General features: G+C 44.0%; 1 protein-coding gene across 17 annotated transcripts in view; it reads left to right on the top strand.

The window, feature by feature from the left end:
- Positions 1-16,980, top strand: part of EPB41L3 (erythrocyte membrane protein band 4.1 like 3) — a 311,810-nt gene extending 294,830 nt beyond the window's left edge. For 16 of the 17 annotated variants that reach the window (XM_088469653.1, XM_088469659.1, XM_088469657.1 and 13 more), the window contains 3 exons: positions 12,569-12,649; positions 13,068-13,184; positions 15,728-16,980. In XM_088469653.1, the coding sequence (XP_088325779.1) occupies positions 12,569-12,649; positions 13,068-13,178 (192 nt within the window). In that variant the 3' untranslated portion in view covers positions 13,179-13,184; positions 15,728-16,980. The remainder of the gene's footprint in view (positions 1-12,568; positions 12,650-13,067; positions 13,185-15,727) is intronic. The other variant, XM_088469651.1, reaches the window with a different exon arrangement.
- Positions 16,981-18,951: the final 1,971 nt, after the last annotated feature.

Below are 18,951 nucleotides of genomic sequence, written 5' to 3'. Positions count from 1 at the left end.
ACTCCAAGATCTATATATATATATATATATTATATATATATACACTGTGTGTGTGTATATATATATATATGAGTGTGTATGTATGTATATATATATATATATATAGAGTGTGTATGTGTGTGTATATATATATATATATATATATATATACATACTGGGGCATATTTATAATGGGTACAGGGTGTGCGGTGCATACGGGCCCCTGGGTCCAGGAGGGGCCCGCACCGCACACCCTGCTCCCATATTATACTTACCACTCAGGAGTCCCACGTCGGCGCTGGTGTCAGCACTGTAAAAAATGACTGGAAAAAGGCCGCCGTGGCAATTTTCCCATTGTTTTGCACATGCTCAGTAAAGGGGAATTGGCCGCCACAGCCATTTTCTTGGTGACCTGTGCATGCACTATAGACTCTGGACACACTCTAGTGCCCAAAGTCTTATCAGTGCAACACTACGCTCAATGGGCTCGATTCAATTAAATGCTAAGTGAATAGCACCGGGAATGAGCTGTTTTCCCGGCGCTAAGGGCAGAAAACAGCGTCGCGTCTGGACTTTTGTCGGATTTCTGCTCGCATCCCAGGAGGTATGCGAGAAGAGATCCTTAGTCGGACTCAGCAGCATAATGAATTGAATAGCTCCGGGAGCTGATTCCCCGCGCTATTCACTTCGCATTTAATAGAATTGAGCCCAATGTATATAATTATATATATATTATATATATATATATATACCGTATATACTCGAGTATAAGCCGAGTTTTTCAGCACAAAAAATGTGCTGAAAAAGTACCCCCTCGGCTTATACTCGAGTCAAGTGTAGCGCTGACCGGACGGAGTTCGGTCAGCGCTACACACTGCCAAACACACAGCCGCCGGAGCTGGCAGCTACGTGTTTGGTGTAATCAGCAGCCGCTGAGAGTCTGTCAGACTCTCAGCGGCTGCTGCTGCTCCCACTGCGGGAGCCATCTTCCGGCTCCCGCAGTGGGTGATGGGAGACACGTCGTCATGACGACGTCTCTCCCATGCAAAGCGGCCGGAGGAGCGGACAGCGGCGGGACCAGGCGCGGGAGTTCAGGTAAGTGATTTTTTTTTTTATCTTTTCACGTCTCTCTCTACTGGGGGGGGGGACTACAGGGGGCACTAAAAGGGGGTGATGACTACTGGGGGCACTACCAGGGGGCGATGACTACAGGGGCACTACCAGGGGGCATTATCAGGGGGCACTACCAGGGGGCGATTACTACAGGGGGCACTACCAAGGGGCATTATCAGGGGGCGATTACTACAGGGGGCACTAAAAGGGGGGATTACCACTGGGGGAACTACAAGGGGGCGATTACTACAGGGGGCACTACCAGGGGGGGATTACTACAGGGGGGGATTACTACAGGGGGCACTAAAAGGGGGGATTACTACAGGGGGCACTAAAAGGGGGGATTACCACTGGGGGAACTACCAGGGGAGGATTACTACAGGGGGCACTACCAGTGGGGGATTACTACAGGGGGCACTAAAAGGGGTGATTACTACTGGGGGTACTACCAGGGGGGGATTACTACTGGAGGCACTGAAAGGGGGGATTACCACTGGGGGCACAACCAGGGGGAATTACTACTGGGGGCACTACCAGCTGCTGCCATTTCCCACACTAGGCTTATACTCGAGTCAGTAAGTTTTCCCAGTTTTTTTGGGTAAAAGTAGGCTTATATTCGGGTCGACTTATACTCGAGTATATACGGTAATATAAAAATTGAGAGTGGTGTTTGGAGGGAAGGAGAGAGAGTGGGGGATTTCCAACAGTGGCCGCTTAGTTTTAAGGTAGGCGCCAGCAATACCTTCCATGGAACTAAACACACCCACAGCACAGGCCACATCCCTATGTAAACCACACCTACACCACATTGGTCATGACCCCACATCACCAGTCACACTGCTGCGGCACTTGTCACACCCCCAACAGCGGCACACAATAGGCCCCTCAAGAACTTCAGCTCCAGGCCAATGTGGACGTTAATCTGGCACTGGCTATAGTCAGCTACAAGTGAAGCCTGGTTATTAAGAAATCATTACTCTATTGTAAGATGACATCTTATAACATTCAACTTGCTAAGGTTGTGTTAGATCATTACAAAACAACTACAGCAATACTAAAGAGATGACAAATAGCTGATTAATATAAGCCATAGAGTGCACATATTCCATCTTACAATAGTTATGTTTAGACTTGTCTGATATATTATGCACAGCATCCAGCCATTGTGTCTCTATTCTTAATACCTCACCAATTTTAATGCTTCATAACAGAACAGACTTTGCAGTTCCCATCTTGATTACCCTCTGGCAAATGTTATCTGAGGATGAATCAAATTAGCTGAAGGCAATTTTGTGATCATTTATACTGGCAGGAGCAGTGATTTGATAGCCTTGAGAATATAACTCCTTTGATAGTCAAAGTTTCTGCTTTTTTTTCTCTCGTAGTTATCATTCGAAGCATATGTTTAAGTATCACAGACATTTTCAGCACAAGAAGAAGTATTCTTGCGGGCTGTTCAACCAATTAAAGATGACATAGGCTTACTCTAAGATAACTACAGTGCCTTGAAAAAATATTCAGATTCCCAACATATTTGTTCCCTGTTTCATTGCTACAGATTCTGAATTTAAGATAAATTGAAGTTGAGATTTGAAATACATATTTGAAAAACATTCCATCAGTTGAAAGTGACACAATTGGTTCATAAACTCCACCCGTGTAAAGGTGGGAACACACCTAAAAGATATATCTGTAGATGATGGTTGTTCATATACACTGAACAACCATCATCCATCTTGCCGCAGGTCCAGCTGGCCGGGGGTCGCATCGCACCCCGCTGCCTCTGCTGCATGTGTACGGGTGGTCGGCTGATTGCCCATACACACAGAACGATGGAAAGGTATATCTGCAGATATATTGGGCATCAACTGTGCAGCACAGCCAGCGCATTATGTCTGTGAACGACGTCATTCACAGACATATCGCTGGTACACACTGTACGATGGGCATACGATATATTGGCCGATCTATTGATCAGCCAATATATTTGCCAGTGTGTACCCAGCATAAGAAATGAGTGTGCTGAAAAAACAAACAGCCTTCAAGGATATAAACAAATCCCAATTTTTGGTTAGGATAAATATAATATTGAAAGAACAGATGTTTTGTATATAGTCACGTTTGTCGTTCTACTTAAAGTCCAGAAAAAGGTAATAATAAAAGTCAGCCCAATCCTGATTACGTCAACATATATAGGTTTTCAACACCATGGATCCAATGCTAATCTGTGTTTCTTCATGCAGATATGTAATACAGAGGAAAACACATATACATAGTGTAAAACCATCAAACTATTTAATTCACTTAAAAAACACACATATAAATGGCTGAGATCCAGAGGCTGCAGTACCATTACCCGGAGAAAAGGAGGTATAGCTTAGTAGGGGGAGCTTAAATGACCCCTATATGCTTTTGACTGTACCTTTTCTGAAAAAGGATATATATGGTACGTAGCCATTTATATGTGTGTTTTTTAAGTGAAATAAATTGTTTGATGGTTTTACACTATGTATGTGTTTTTTTCTCTGTTTTACATATCTACACGAGGAAACACAGATTAGCATTGGATCCATGGTGTTGAAAACCTATATATGTTGACGGAATCAGGATTGGGCTGACTTTTATTATTACCTTTTTCTGGACTTTAAGTGGAACTACAAACGTGACTATAAGCAAAACATCTGTTCATTCAATATTATATTTATCCTAACCGAAAATTGGGATTTGTTTATATCCTTAAGGGCTGAGCACTTGGACCTGTTTGTTTTTTCAGCATACTTTCTATTTTATGATCCGGTGTTGATCATTGGGGGATAGGCTGCCAGCTCATTAACGTGTGTGCGCAAGTGATATTTTTCTCTCTTTTCATAAGAAATTAGTGGTTCGCCTTTATATTTGTAAATTAAAATACATAACACTCTACGCAGTTATCAGTGGCGTAACTAGGGCAGGGCGAGCGGGGTGCTTGCCCTGGGCGCCGTGGGACCGGCGGCGCGGGGGGGGGCGCCGCCGGCCACGGTACCCGCCCGCCCTAGTTAGCCAGTGTAGCGCCGACCGCAGTGAGTGCGGTCAGCGCTACACGTTTACACAGGGCCGGCGCTAGGCTTCCAGCGCTGGTCCTGTGCTGCATGCCTGAGCCCGTTCCCTCCCCTTGAGCGCTTGCCCAATAGCGCCAGGAGGCAGGCTCAGGCTGTGCATAACACACGCATCGCCGCCAGCGCTGGTGGCGATGCATGTGTTAAACAGCAGCCAATGAGAGTCAGATAGACTCTCATTGACTGCTGCAGCAGTCCGGCTCCTGCAGTGGGTAATGGGACTGACGTCATGACGTCTGTCCCATTATGCTGAGCGCGCCAGCCCGGGAGTGCTGGAGGGCGGGAGCGGCGACGCAGACTGGAGGAGCAGCAGCAGCGTGGATTCAGGTAAGTAAGTTTTTATATATGTATTTTTAAAAACCTGTCAGAACTACTGGGGGCACAACGGGGGTGGCTACCACTGGGGGGACCTCTACTGGGCTGGGGGCACAACGGGGGGGGTGGCTACTACTGGGGGCACCATTATTAGGAGGACCTCTACTGGGGGCACCATTATTAGGAGGACCTCTACTGGGGGGGCTATTACAGGGGGCACTTAATCGGGAGGGGGAACCTCTGCTGGGGACCACTACTTGGGGGGGGAACTACTACTGGGGGCATTATAAAAGGGGCCTACTGCTAGGGGCACTGCACTGGGGGGACCACAACTGGGGGCAATAAGAGGAAGGACCACTACAGGGACCACTGGATAGGGGGGGTCACTACTGGGAGCCTACATCAGGGGGACCACTACTGGGGGCACTGCATGGGAGGGGGGGGGACTACTGCTGGGGGCACTATATAAGGGGCTTACTGCTAGGGGCACTGCGGGGACCACTACAGGGGGCACTAGATAGGGGGGATCACTACTGGGTGCCTGCATAAGGGGGACCACTACTGGGAAACCTGCATGGGGGGGACTACTGCTGGGGGCACTATATAAAGGGCACTGCATAGGGGGTGGGCACTACTACTGGGGGCACTATATAAAGGGCACTGCATAAGGGGATACCACTACTGGGTTCACTGCATTGTGGGGACTGCTACTGGGGGCACTGCATAAGGGGGAACACTACATAGGGCACTGCATTTGGGGGGACCACTACTGGGGGCACTGAGTAAGGGGGACCACTACTGGGGATACCACTACTGGGGATACCACTACTATGGGCCTGCATAAGAGGGACCACAACTGCATACGGGGGGTACTGTATAAGGGGTACTACTGGGGTTAAGGTGCATATGGATGGGAATGTTCAGCGTGAAAATAAAGGGGTGTGTCATGTTGACACACCCCATTTTTAAGTGACCACGCCCATTTTTTGCCACACGTGCACATTTCGGGATTTTTTTTTGGGGGGGGGGGGCTCCGTTTTTAAATTTGCCCTGGGCTCCAGATACCCTAGTTACGCCACTGGCAGTTATACACCATAAAATGAAGATGAAAGAGTATTCGAATAAGTGAGATATAGAATTATAGATAGGAAGACGTCAGGGGAAGGAAGGATGGCAAAGGCATTAAACATCCAGCAGATATCAGAACAGTCCACTGCACAGAGGTGGAAAAGTTATGAAACTAAGGACAGAAGTTAGTGGCTGTTATGAAAGATCATATACATGCATCAACACTATCCAAGTCATCCACGAAACCGGCTTTATCGAAGGAAAAGGTGAATAGATTAATAAATTAACTCACATCCTTGTCTGTAAAATGTCTGTATAAAGGAACCCATGTAGATGATACCACAGGTATTTGGAAAACAGTCTTAGATCTGATATGATTATCATGGAGCTTTTTGACCTGAATGTTAGAGGTAAGTACGATACAAACACTTCATACAAGCCAGCTAAACCATCTTTACAATGACATAATACACTGGTAAGATCACTTATGGGATTGCCTATTAGGGCCATATGCAATTGCCAGCGAAAAGTCCATTGCCGGACTTTTCGCCGTCATCGCTTAGTTTCTGAGCGAAAAAATATTGCGCTCGTCCCCGCGTATCCCCGTATTCAATTCCAAGTCGGCCAAAATGGCAACCGGCGAAATTGGAATGAGAGAAAAGTGCTGTCATGGGGTTTCACTATGGGTACCCCCGAATATTCCTGCTGAAGGTATTTGGGGTGTTTAAATGGTCTCAATAGCTGTTATTTTGCGTCTTTGAAAAAGTGGTAAAGAATAGCATTTAGCATTTTTTTTTTGATAAATTAGTAGTCCCATCAAATTTGGGGTACTTGAAAATGTGTGCAAGCATATTTTAAAGTGGCTAATGTGAACTTTTAAAAAACTTGAAAAATCCACCTGCCGCAACCACCTGCAATCAAAAAAACACCTGGCGCATACTTGGGGACCCTCCAGAGTCTATTTCGCTAGTTTTAAAGCTTGTCTCCCAACTTTGTTTTTTTTTCGCCCCCAAAACAAGAGTACTTTTTTGGGGTGTCCTGTGTAAATTGTTTTAATTTTTTTTTTACACAATTTACCTTTGGGGGACTTCCCAAGGGGTGCTGGGTGGTTTCTGGAAGTCTGTACCCCAAAACCCCAATTCTGCACTTTTTTCCGACACCTATTCATAGCTGAGAACTTTTCGCTGGTTCTTTTGCATTGACTTTTCGCACCTGCGAAAAGTCTCCGCAATTGAATACGGGGATAACTTCAGATTGGCAAAATGACGTCATCGGCAAAAGTATCGCCGATAACGGCTTTTCGCCGGCAATTGAATATGGCCCTTAGTGGCAGGATCCGTCAGTGTTGTCATGAGCCATAGGAGGATGAATAATGCACATACATTACAGACAATTCCTGCTAACTGCTTCCATTGAGCTCAGACTGGGGAGGAATTTTTCTTTCAACTGGAAAATGAACCAAAGCACTTTACAAGCGCATAAGATGAAGAAAATAGCTGTGCTTGAGTAATCCAGTGACATAAACGCCATTGAAAAGTGTGGTAAAACTTGTCTATTTTCGCTCCTCAACGAACCTGATTCAGATTGAGTCATTTTGCCAGGAGGAATGGACAAATATTTGTTATCTCCTGACAAAGGGAGATAATACTATTTCTTATGTGGGGGAGCTCTGCAAAGATTAACAAATTAATTACATGGTGTGAAATACTTGAGTTTGAAAAAAAAAGGGATTGGAACTAAATACTTTTTCAAGGCAATGTATTTAAAGCATCTAAAACCAAGGACATTCCTTTATTCATTGTAAATTACTTAGAATTTTATACCACTATATTAACTCCTCCAGTTATATGAAAATAGCATGAATGATTTGTGCACTGGGACAGATGTTTGCAACCAGGGTATCCTGGAATAGTTCCACAGTAGTATTTGCTACTAGCACTATTGGGGGTAAATTTATCAAAAGTCGATTTGGCATTTTCAGTGATTTGAGGTGCGATTTTCATTCGATTTGTATTCAATTTTGCTTTTGGGTATTTACCAAATCGAATGTAAAATCGAATTTCAAATCAAATTTTTAGTCAAATCTGCCTCAAATCGACCTTCGGAAAAACATTGGTACATAGCCCAACACACAAAACCCTTATTTACTATCATTCGATTTGAAATCGACCTCAAAATCGGACTTCAAATCACCAAATTAATAGACCTGCTTCATGCTTTCGATTTGAGCATGAGCAGGTCGGATTGACACAGATACATGCAGACATCAGTGAGATGCCTGCATGTATCTGGCTGTAAAAAGTAATTAAACAGTTAAAAGTAAAAAAAAAATTTACGTGAGGCCCCTTCCCCCAAAACAGAACCAGCCCTGGACTGTTCAAACCCAGGTCTGGTTGACTAAGTACAGGGAAAAAATTACGTAGGGTCTCCCTGTACTCAGTACAACCAGCACTGGGCTATGGGAAGCAGAGCTGGTTATGGAATTACATGGAAAAATTTGCGTAGGGTCTCCCTGTAATTCACAAAACCAGCCCTGGACCCTTTCTAACGGGTGACTGATGCCACAGCCAGGGGAGCCCTATCACTGGTCCCCCAGCCGCAGCATCAGCCCTGACTGCTAGTCAGCCCAGGCCAGGGATCCCTGGGGAGTCGGAAACCCCTCCAATAAAGGGGTCTCCCTCTCCAGGGCACCCCTAGCCTAGGCTGATAGCCCGGGGCTCCCATGGGCGGTGGGTGGTGGGTTGATTGAGTTAGTGTAGTGTAAAAATAGAGGAATATAAACATTGTTTTTACAGTAGAACTGCAGGTCCCAGCAAGCTTCCTCCGCATGCTGGTACTAGGAGAACCACAAGCACCAGCATGCGAGGCATTAAGGGCCCACTGGGACCTGTAGTTCACCTGTAAAGAAATGTTGAAAGAAACACACACACCTTACACAGTATAAGTTTAATACATACATACATACATACACACTCACACATACTCAAATACAAAGTGTTTAAGCGCTTGTGATGAGCTGAGCGGACAAACAAACAAATAACACATATGTTTATAGTCTTTTAAGACTGAGTGCGAGAGTTGAGGCTTACTGGTATCTTGCCAGCGCTTCTGTAAATGATAGTCTGTGTGCCCGTTCCTCTCCTAACTGTCCCGGGCACACAGACTATCATTTACAGAAGCGCTGGCAATATACCAGCAAGCCTCAACTCTTGCACTCAGTGTTAAAAGACTGTAAACATATATGTGTTATTTGTTTGTTTGTCCGCTCAGCTCATCACAAGCGCTTAAAAACTTTTTATTTATTCTACTACCCTTTAAGCAGCTGGTCAAGCGCATACACTCCTTTTATTCCACTCACACATACTCACCTATATTACCTCGAGTGGTCCCCTTGTCCAGTAGGCATCAATGGGTCTTCTTAAAATAACAAAACGATAAACGCGACCATCGTATATAGCAATATTCATCCTAACCAGGATGAATAGTCCTTCCCGAATGAAGCGCACAGACGCAGCTTCCTCCTTTGAAGGTCCGGGTCTGAGCATTCATTGGCTGAGAGAGTACAGGCGCCACCTCTCAGCCAATGAACGGCTCCCTCCATTGAACTCAATGGTGGGAATTGCAAGATAAAGTTTAGTTACCCTGCAGCTCCCACCATTGAGTTCAATGGAGGGAGCCGTTCATTGGCTGAGAGCCGGGGCCTGACCTCTATCAGCCAATGAACGCTCAGACCCGGAGCTATCCCCGCACAGGGGTGGCGGGGACAGCTCCGGGCTATCAGCCTAGGCTAGGGGTGCCCTGGAGAGGGATACCCCTTTATTGGAGGGGTCTCCATCTCCCCAAGGATCCCTGGCCTGGGCTGACTAGCAGTCAGGGCTGATGCTGCGGCTGGGGGGCCCAGTGATAGGGCTCCCCCTGGCTGTGGCATCAGTCCCCCGTTAGAAAGGGTCCAGGGCTGGTTCTGTGAATTACAGGGAGACCCCATGCAAATTTTTCCCTGTAATTCCAGAACCAGCCCTGCTTCCCATAGCCCAGTGCTGGTTGTACTGAGTACAGGGATACCCTACGTAATTTTTCCCTGTACTTAGTCAACCAGACCTGGGTTTGAACAGTCCGGGGCTAGTTGTGGTTTGAGGGGGACCTCACGTCAATTTTTTTTAAGTTTTAACTCTTTACTTTTTATAGTCAGATACATGCAGGCATCTCACTGATGTCTGCATGTATCTGTGTGACAACGAAGTGCTCATGCTGAAAGTGAAAGCATGAAGCAGTTCTATGCTGTCGGGGATTTGCAGTTCGGTTTGAAGTGTGATATGCCATTCGATTTGTACATGAACATGCCAAATCGAACAGCAAATCACTGTTCAAAACCGACTCAAATCGAATAATAGTAAATCTCATTCGATTTGAGTCGGTTTGAGAAGAGCTAAATCACTCTTCAAATCGGCCTGCAAATCGACCTTTGATAAATTTACCCCCTGTTCTCAATTGGGATGGAAGATCATATCTGCTCAGCCAATCAGAAGAGGCCACCATATAAGCATTGCTTGTGATTGGTTAAACCTTTCCCATTACCTTCGGTTTCTCACCCCAATCGTATGATTTTAAAGTAAATAGCTGTTAAATAGATTGGGAGTTTCCAGCATTTTCTTCTGTATTCCTGCTTTCCCAGCACTCCATACAGTATATACAGCTGATACAACACTTGTATAATATAAATAAAATGAGTTCTGCTCACATAGAACCTGATTCATTACAGATCGCAAGTGCAGACGACCGATTTTTGCGTACTGAGTATGCATCGCAGTGCACGTGCACGATCACAGACATCACGCAGACCCATCGCAGAGTGAGCATTTGGGGGTGGTGATGGGGTGGTCGTGGAAACGCAGGCGTGTCAGTGCGTTTAAATGCCTTTACAGGGGCGAGCATAAATTAGCAATTGCAATGGCATACGCAGCTTGATCTCTCACTGCGTACTGGAAGGTTAGCCATTTCTGAGTAAGGTCTGACATTGTACAATTGTGCGTGAGGGTCAGATGGTTTCGCAGACTTGCAAGGTATTACGGATGTGAGTAAGGGGAAGTGGGCGTCCTTATGTAGGGCTGCGACGTCATAGTGATCGCAAACATTAGCATATTTTTGCGGGAAGCAATCGGGAAGCCGACTGCCTATATACCGGCAGCCGGCTTCCCGACTGTCTTATCCCGGCAAGGGTGAAATGCCAGGCATCTAGATGTAGACGCCTGCATTTCCCCGACGCCGGGAGACCGGCGCCCGGCATCACGATCGTAGTGATGCCGGGCGCCGCAGGGGGGAGGGTTAGGTTTAGGGCTCCCGGGGGGGACTTAGGGTTAGGCACCCCCGGGGGGGGACTTAGGGTTAGGCACCCCCCCCGGGGGACTTAGGTTTAGGTAGCGGGGAAGGGGGTGGTTAGGGTTAGGCACTTAGAGGGGAGATTAGGGTTAGGCACTTGGGGGGGAAGAAGGGTTAGGCACCCCTAAGGAGGGTTAGGGTTAGGGGGGTTAGGTTAGTGGATACTTACCTATCCACGATCGGGATTTCCAGCGCTGTCGGGCTTCCGCTGCGTCGCACTCTGCTCCTGCCGGGCTGTCGCTGACGGGAATCGAACCGCCGGCCGCATGGCCCATTCCTATTTTCGCAGAGGGTCCGTGTTCTACGTAATTGCATCTGCGATCACAGTTTCGATCCGTAATGAATCAGGTCCGTAGTTACATCATTGATATACTGTATGCATAATTCTCACTAAAACCAAATAGAGAAATGTACATTGATAATGAAAGTTAAATCAGATTATGCAGAATGCATACACATACAGGTGTGTCCTGCTACATGTTTGCCGATCGCGCTACTAACGTGCGCACGCATCCCGTAATGTGATTACCCGCAGCTGCAGCATACACTACGCTATGGAGCACACTGCGATCGCGGCATGGGTGTGAACTCAGTGCGTGTATCCGCTCGCAGGCATACATCTCGCGCCATGCGTGGCGCGTTTTGCTGCGTACACAGCAAAAATGTGGCAGGACACATCTGTAATTAAAATAAATGAACGATTACAGATCAGGAGTGGCATATTACTCGACCTTTATCGTTACTTGCGGTATGCATTAAATAACTATTGTTTGTTTTTTTCATCCCTGTAATATACTTTTAATTTCTTGTGATATTGTCTACCCATTCTTCATGAGTTTTCCCTCTGTGTTTTCCGCTATCCTTGCATGAATGTCCTGTCAGGCTTTACAGGCATCAGCATCAGGCTGTTAGCTGTGTTAGTAAACAAATTGAGTAATCACTCATCTAGAGCTAATATGCCTTCTCCTAACACTACGCACAGGAGTTGAGAATCTGTTGACGCGTCAGTTGTCGTTGGCATCCTTACAGGGCAGATTAGTTCCCCAGGGAATTTAAATCATAAACTCCAAAAACTGGTATTGTTGGTCATACCTTGTCCTGTCAGGTAATATCTAATAATAATATATTTGTATGTGGGTTTCATACCAACAAATACCTATTATCTAGTACTGTATAGAATATATGTATAGGATTTGCAGATTCAACAGGTTTGTATGAATAAAACAATATGACACAATATTTAAAACCTAACAAACGTTTCCGAATGTCTGCAGTAAATAACAATATACCACTTACTATTTTTCCTGAAAAAAGCTATATACTGTATATTGCCCAGGGATTTGGGGGGTTGTCAGCTAGAACAGTGCTGCTTGAGAAGGGGAAACTAATTTACACCCAGCGAAGGCAAACAGCACAAGCACTGAAGAGATTGCATTAAGACTACTTTCAATTACCTTGCACATACCGCATCTCTTATCTGTACCTGCACAGAGTGTGCCTGTGTCTGAGACATCAGGACCAGCTACCATGAATTAGTGGTCAGGATTGATAAGGCAGCAATAAATTGTTGCATGACTACATTCTGATACATGTATTTTATGGTCATTTTCATCTCTGCATAGACTGTGAAAGGAGGCATTTCAGAGACCAGAATTGAAAAGCGAATAGTGATTACTGGGGATGCTGACATTGACCACGATCAGGTAAAGTAGCCGAGAGGAAACTTTTTATACATATTTACTATGCTGCTGGAGTTGCCATTACCACTGTGTGACTGACTGATCTGCAGGAAACAGGGTATACAGAGATCATACTTAACCCTTTCACTACCGACACTAATAGCCTGTTGTTGTGACAGAGTATACATGCCCAGACCTTCTATTTCCATTTTAACGTAATCAAAGTAACTTAGGGGGATTTAATTGACATACCATATGAGAACATTGGGCTAAGTATCATCTCTTGTGTACCGTCAACACGTAATTTCTAAATAAATCATGTTTAATTGTGTCTCCTCATTTGTAAATTGTGTACTTTTCTCATGATTTTCCACCTTTCCACTGATCATGCATGTTCCACCCCCTTTTTGTTTCCGTCCCCTTTTGGTTCTTCTTGCGTTAGGCGCTGGCTCAGGCAATTAAAGAGGCCAAAGAGCAGCACCCTGACATGTCAGTGACCAAAGTAGTGGTACATAAAGAGACAGAGATCACACCTGAAGATGGGGAGGACTGACCACAGGTAAGACGCATCCATGGCTTTCCTGGACGCTGAGGCTGGCATGTGCAAAAGACATCCTCCCCTTTGCTTACTATCGACAACCCTGCAGGTTTCCTTTATTTTGCATGAATAAAATACATTTATACATAATATACTTTTATTATGGAATTTATGTGTGCGCAGGCATTGTATGCTGTCTACAGTTAGCAGATATACACCCAATGCTCACTATAACTACCTGATACAAGCATACCCCTCTTCATTTGCTTGCTTTAAAGAGGCAGTTCCAAATATAAATGAATACGCTATATTTTACATCAGAATCCATCGGTAAAAAAAACCGAACGGAACCGAGTAGAACCGAGCCTGCACATCCCTAACCTGTACATATTGCATGTCACACTACTGGTACCAGTAATGCCTTTCAGTACTGGTACAAACAGGTTAAAAAGGAAATTGCCTCTTTCACCAATATTGGTTGGTATGGTGTGCCATGGTTTCACCTGTACACAGCGTCCTGTCACTGCCAAGGGAAAGTATCACTAAATGCCTGAAGTACGACATATTTATACAAAATGAGACTATGAACATATATAGAAAGTAGCATAGCAGGCATCTAAAATGAAACAATTAATGTGCTGCAACACAAGATGTATGTATAACAAGTAGGAAATGCAGAGTAGGTGCAAATCAAAAGTTTTGCACACAGAACAAAGAAGCTGGTTGTCAGCAGTTCTTTTCATATGGGCAGATAAATGTTTCTAACAGCTGGTCGGCCTATAAATACATATTAGACTGTGTGCTTACAAGTTTATTCTTAAAGTTGACCTGTCACCAGGGAACAGGGAGATTTTAACTACAGAGCGATTGATTAACACTTTCTACAACACTCCCATCCCAGTCTTTCATATAGTGTGACCAGCATGCGGTTCAGCCCCCCTACTCCTTATTGGCACTCTACAGCATAAGTGATGAGAGCGTAGCTGTAGATCAGGGAAACAGCAATGGTCAGGCAGCCAAGCTGTTATTATACCTAAATGTACTAAACCTTGGAGAGAGATAGTGTAGAGAGATAAAGTACCATCCAATAAGCTCCTATCATTTTTCAAACACAGCCTGTAACATGACAGGATCTGATTAGTTTGTACTTTATCTCTCTCCACTTGATCTCTCTCCAAGGCTTAGTACATCTCTCCCTGGGCATTCTACTTACCAGACACTTCCATGATTGAATATTGGAAAGTAGAGGGAATGTTTTTGTTGCTTTCTTTAATTTTGTTGTTTGTTTACGAGTCAAGGGGAAAATATTTTTTGTTTTCGTCACTCTCTACTCCCAGCACCTTCCTGTAACTGTTGCTTTATAAACTACTAGCTGAAGTACCTGGCGTTGCCCGAGTTTAAATTTTCAAATTATTAAGTTTGGCATCCCAGACCAATTGCCACCCCTCTGTGAAGTTTTCATCCAAATCCATCCAGTGGAAGGCCCAGAACAGGCTCTCCGGGTCAAAGTTCTGCCCAGCGTACACCAACGGGAGGTTTGACTGGGGCCCTAACCCCCCTAATATGTCTTCTGGGATCCAGTGTTACCACTCTGAAGTTTTCATCCAAATCCATCCAGTGTAAGGCCCAGAACATGCTCCCCGGAGCAAAATTCTGCCCAGCATACACCAACAGGAGGTCTGACCAGGACCCCAACCCCCTTAAAACCTGTCCAGGATCCAACTGGACCACCTTGCATTGGTTTCATCCCAATCGGTGAAGGGGTGTCCGTACGCATAACCGGACAGAAAAACAAACAGACCAATGAATTTTATATATAAGATAACCTGTCTGTAATTGTTCCAGTATAAACTATAATATGAAAACATTGATTTTCTTTGTAAAATTGCAATACAGCGCCTATATAAAACAATAACCGTTCTAGAGTACTGGTTATCAAATGAAAACCTCAAAAATATGTCCTTTCCTTCACCTATTCAGTGATATTTTGTCTAAGGTGTCTAACTTTTCCTTCCATCCCAGGATCATAGACAGTGACCAGTGATTTTTTTTTCTGCTTTCATATGTATTTTACAATGGCACTACCTGTACTATTACATCAGTTTGTGCTGATGCAGTAGTCACTTTCCGTTTTATTTAAAAACATGAACCTGTATTTGTCCCAACACCTTTCACTTAGTGTTAACCCGTGTCTGCATTTATCATATACTTAATAACATGCTATCTAAACCATGTATTGCATTGTGCTATAGATGCTGAATGACCACAGGTGGCTGCAGTGTGGCTTCTACTTTTTGTGCTGTGTGCATTTTATACCGTTGTGAAGTATATAAAAAGGAAAAATACATTAGTTTTGGTTTCTGTGCCCATTTGTATTTGCAGTACATAGATTTTCAAAGACATTGTTATCGAAATGACTTCACCAATGTCAGTTTGTCAAATTTCCTGATAAAGATCGTCTGAGATACTGGATGTGTTTTCTCCCGCTGTGATTTATCTAGAGCGAGGACTGTATGCCAATTTCCTACTGTGCTGTTATAACTGTGCCTTTCTCTTGCTTGCAGGAATAATGTAGCTTGAAAACAAGCTCAGTCATGTACACCATTAGGAATACAAGCACCTCTGCGGAGAGACAGACAGGACCTGGCTGACTTCTGTCTGGGGAAAATTACAGTCCTGAGGGATTTAGCTTGACTATTTATAAAGACATCAGCAGACATATCTTCCCATTAAAAGCAATGCAGTTCAGCATAATCAAATCAGTATTGCATGAAGCAAATATAAAAAGGCAGCATTTTTTATTTTACATGTCATAAGTTACCAGTTATATCTGCACGTACACAAACCACAATATTACAATACGTGAACTTAATGTATTACATGAACAGTCCATGCCTTCTTCTGAACAAAGTGTAATTTGTTAGGTGATAAGCCTTTGTTTACAAATGAAAAGATAATTATCATATAATACTAGACGTAGCATAGGTACTGAGTATTATGTTTTAAGATACCTTATACGTGCCAATAACACACTTAATTTTGAGTACACAACTTGAATATTGCATTTGTTTGACCCAGTTTTATTTCAATGACCCAATTGAAACAGAATCCCTAAATGCTGATGAAGTGTGCTTTGTATATCCCATTTACTGAAACATGGGGTGATAATTATTTTAGTATTTTAACTTGAAATCAATATTTTTTTTATGTTGTTAAGTTGAACCCTTTTGACTGAAAATCAGCATTGGCAATCTTAGATGTGTACATTATGTGTATTTCCTTGAAAGAACACGTGTACGCCCTTAGTTTAAATATGTGATTCTTTGGCATCACACTGTTCTGTTATGTTGGTTTTTTTGTACTGTTGAATTTCTTTACATTGTCGGTGACAAATGTGTCATTTTAGAATCTACTCTGCATCTAATAGTTAGTTGAAAGCTAAGCCTTAACCTGTACAGAAACCCCATCTTATATATATATTGTTCCAAATCCTGCAAATAATTCCATTACACCGTCTGCTGCATCACACACATGGCGAATGTTTGTTTGTTTGTTTCTGCATAGTGAAATGAAATTGTATTGACCTTGTTGGGAAAACAGTATAATACGCTTTTCTAGTCTGCACCAGCCATGGTTTCCAGTAAAAACAAATCAGAGTATAAATTAGGAAATCTCTTGGACATCTATTAAAGTGAGTTTTGCAGATAATCAATTTAAAATGAAGGAGTTTTTATTTTGCTTTTGTTTGTTGACCTTATGATTGCGTCTAAGCCCTCACTAATTCTTTTTGCCAATAAATGCTGTACATCACACCTGATTTTGCCTCTTGTGTTTTGTAAATCTACAATCATTCAGTTTACAGTATTTGGGAAGTTACATGGATATAGGGCCTGATTCAGAGCCACTCACAAAAAGCGAGGACTTGCTCTGAATCAGGACGGCCACTTTGTTTTAAATAACCCGTCCTCCTGGCCACTCGCTAAGCTGTGGGTGACCACCCACAGCTTTAGCGAGTGGCCAGGTGATGGTCGCGACCATCGGGCTTGCGACGAGACCCTTGTAGTAGGGTATCGTCTGCCGCAAGCCCCACTCGTGATGTCAGTAGGGCCGTCCACAAACGGCAGGCGTTCCTTCAGGAACGCCTCAGTTTGTCCAGCCACCCCCCCACCATGCCTACAAAACGGGGCGAGCTGTCGATCAACATCGACAGCTGCCCCGTTTGTAGCGAGCCCGGAGCGAGAGAATTTCTCTCTCGTTCCGGGGCTTGCGCACGCCGCGCATGCGCAATGCCCCACCATCGACCCACTTACGAGCGCAGAGCGCTTGCGAGCGGGTCTGATTCAGGCCCATAGTTCTTAAAGCAGGAGAACAATCACATGAACAGTGAGGCGATAGTGGGGATATATTGTGATAAGAGAATAAATTGCTGAGCGGCTAAGGGCATTTAGTGTATAACCATAACCCAGAGAATTATTTGTTTTCTTTTAAATCTTCTGTTTAGTCAATTTACCTTGTCTACTTTGCTTCAAAAACTAGATTATAAACCGGGGAGGCAATTTTAAATATTTATTTTACAGTTGGACTAGAAACTTTATGAACCCTATATAATTGTGCCTATCGGTGACCTTAAATATGTTCAGATAGCTTTTAAAATATTTTGCTTTGCTGCCACTAGACCAGGGTGACTTGTCATAATTGGTAGAGCTATAAATTATCAAATGGATTGTACCAACAAATTCTGCAGGAGAATATCAGGGTATCTGCCCATGATCTGAAGCTCAACAGAAGGTGGGTATTCTTAAAGCAGATACAATTTTTGCATTTTGGAATGGCTAAGTCAATGTCTAGACCTTAAACAACACAAATGTTGTGGCAGTATCTGAAGCAGGACTTTAAATCAGTAATTTAACAAAATTAGAATAAATACTCACTATTTGAGTGCAATGCGTATTGCAGATCCAGTGCCAGATTACTGTCCACATGGGCCTGGAGCTGAAATTTCTGAAGGACTTATTGTGTGCACCTGCAGGGGGTGTGACAAGTATTGTGATGTTGTGACTAGAGATGTGTGGGTGTGGTTTACATACGGAGTGTGGCCTGTGCAGTGTATGTGGCTATCTTCATGGATGGCATAGCTAGCGCCTACCTTCGACCACTTTATAGTGGAGCTAGGATTTTTGGTGAAAGGGTGTGAACTGCCTTTCCTTGAGTGTTATGCTACATATCCACTAGACGATATAATGAACAATAACGATATCATTATTGTTCAATTGTTCATTATATCGTCCAGTGGATATGCCGTCAACGATCATCAATGCACGCTCCCGCTGGTCGTTGACAACGTCGCTCATCGCCCGTACTTGCAGGACTACCTGACAATATGTTCAGGTTCTGCAAGTACGGGGATAAGGGAGGGTGACGTCACTGAACGATATATCGTTCAGTGTGGCTGCTCAATGTCATTAAGGACTTTGAGCACACAACTGCCGGGGACACACTAAACGATGTCACTCATGGAGCGAATCGTGTAGTGGATATGCGCCTTTAGATTAGTTTAAAATGATAAAAAAGACAAAATCCCAAATTGTTCACTGATTATTGTCATATTTCAATAATCATTCATCTCACATTTAGCACATGCTATCCCGAACTCCTGATCTGAATGCTGCATGAGCATTTGAAGACGCTAATTGGGTAACACTCCTGCATACACACTATTCAAATTATCGAGTCGATCAGCCAGTTATTGGCTGATTGGCTCAATGATTGGATAGTGTGTACCTGACTT

This window comes from Taudactylus pleione, unplaced genomic scaffold (assembly GCF_031769625.1).
Source record: "Taudactylus pleione unplaced genomic scaffold, aTauple2 ptg000093l, whole genome shotgun sequence".
Taxonomy (NCBI): Eukaryota; Metazoa; Chordata; class Amphibia; order Anura; family Myobatrachidae; genus Taudactylus; species Taudactylus pleione.
This window is presented reverse-complemented; position numbering and strand designations above follow the sequence as displayed.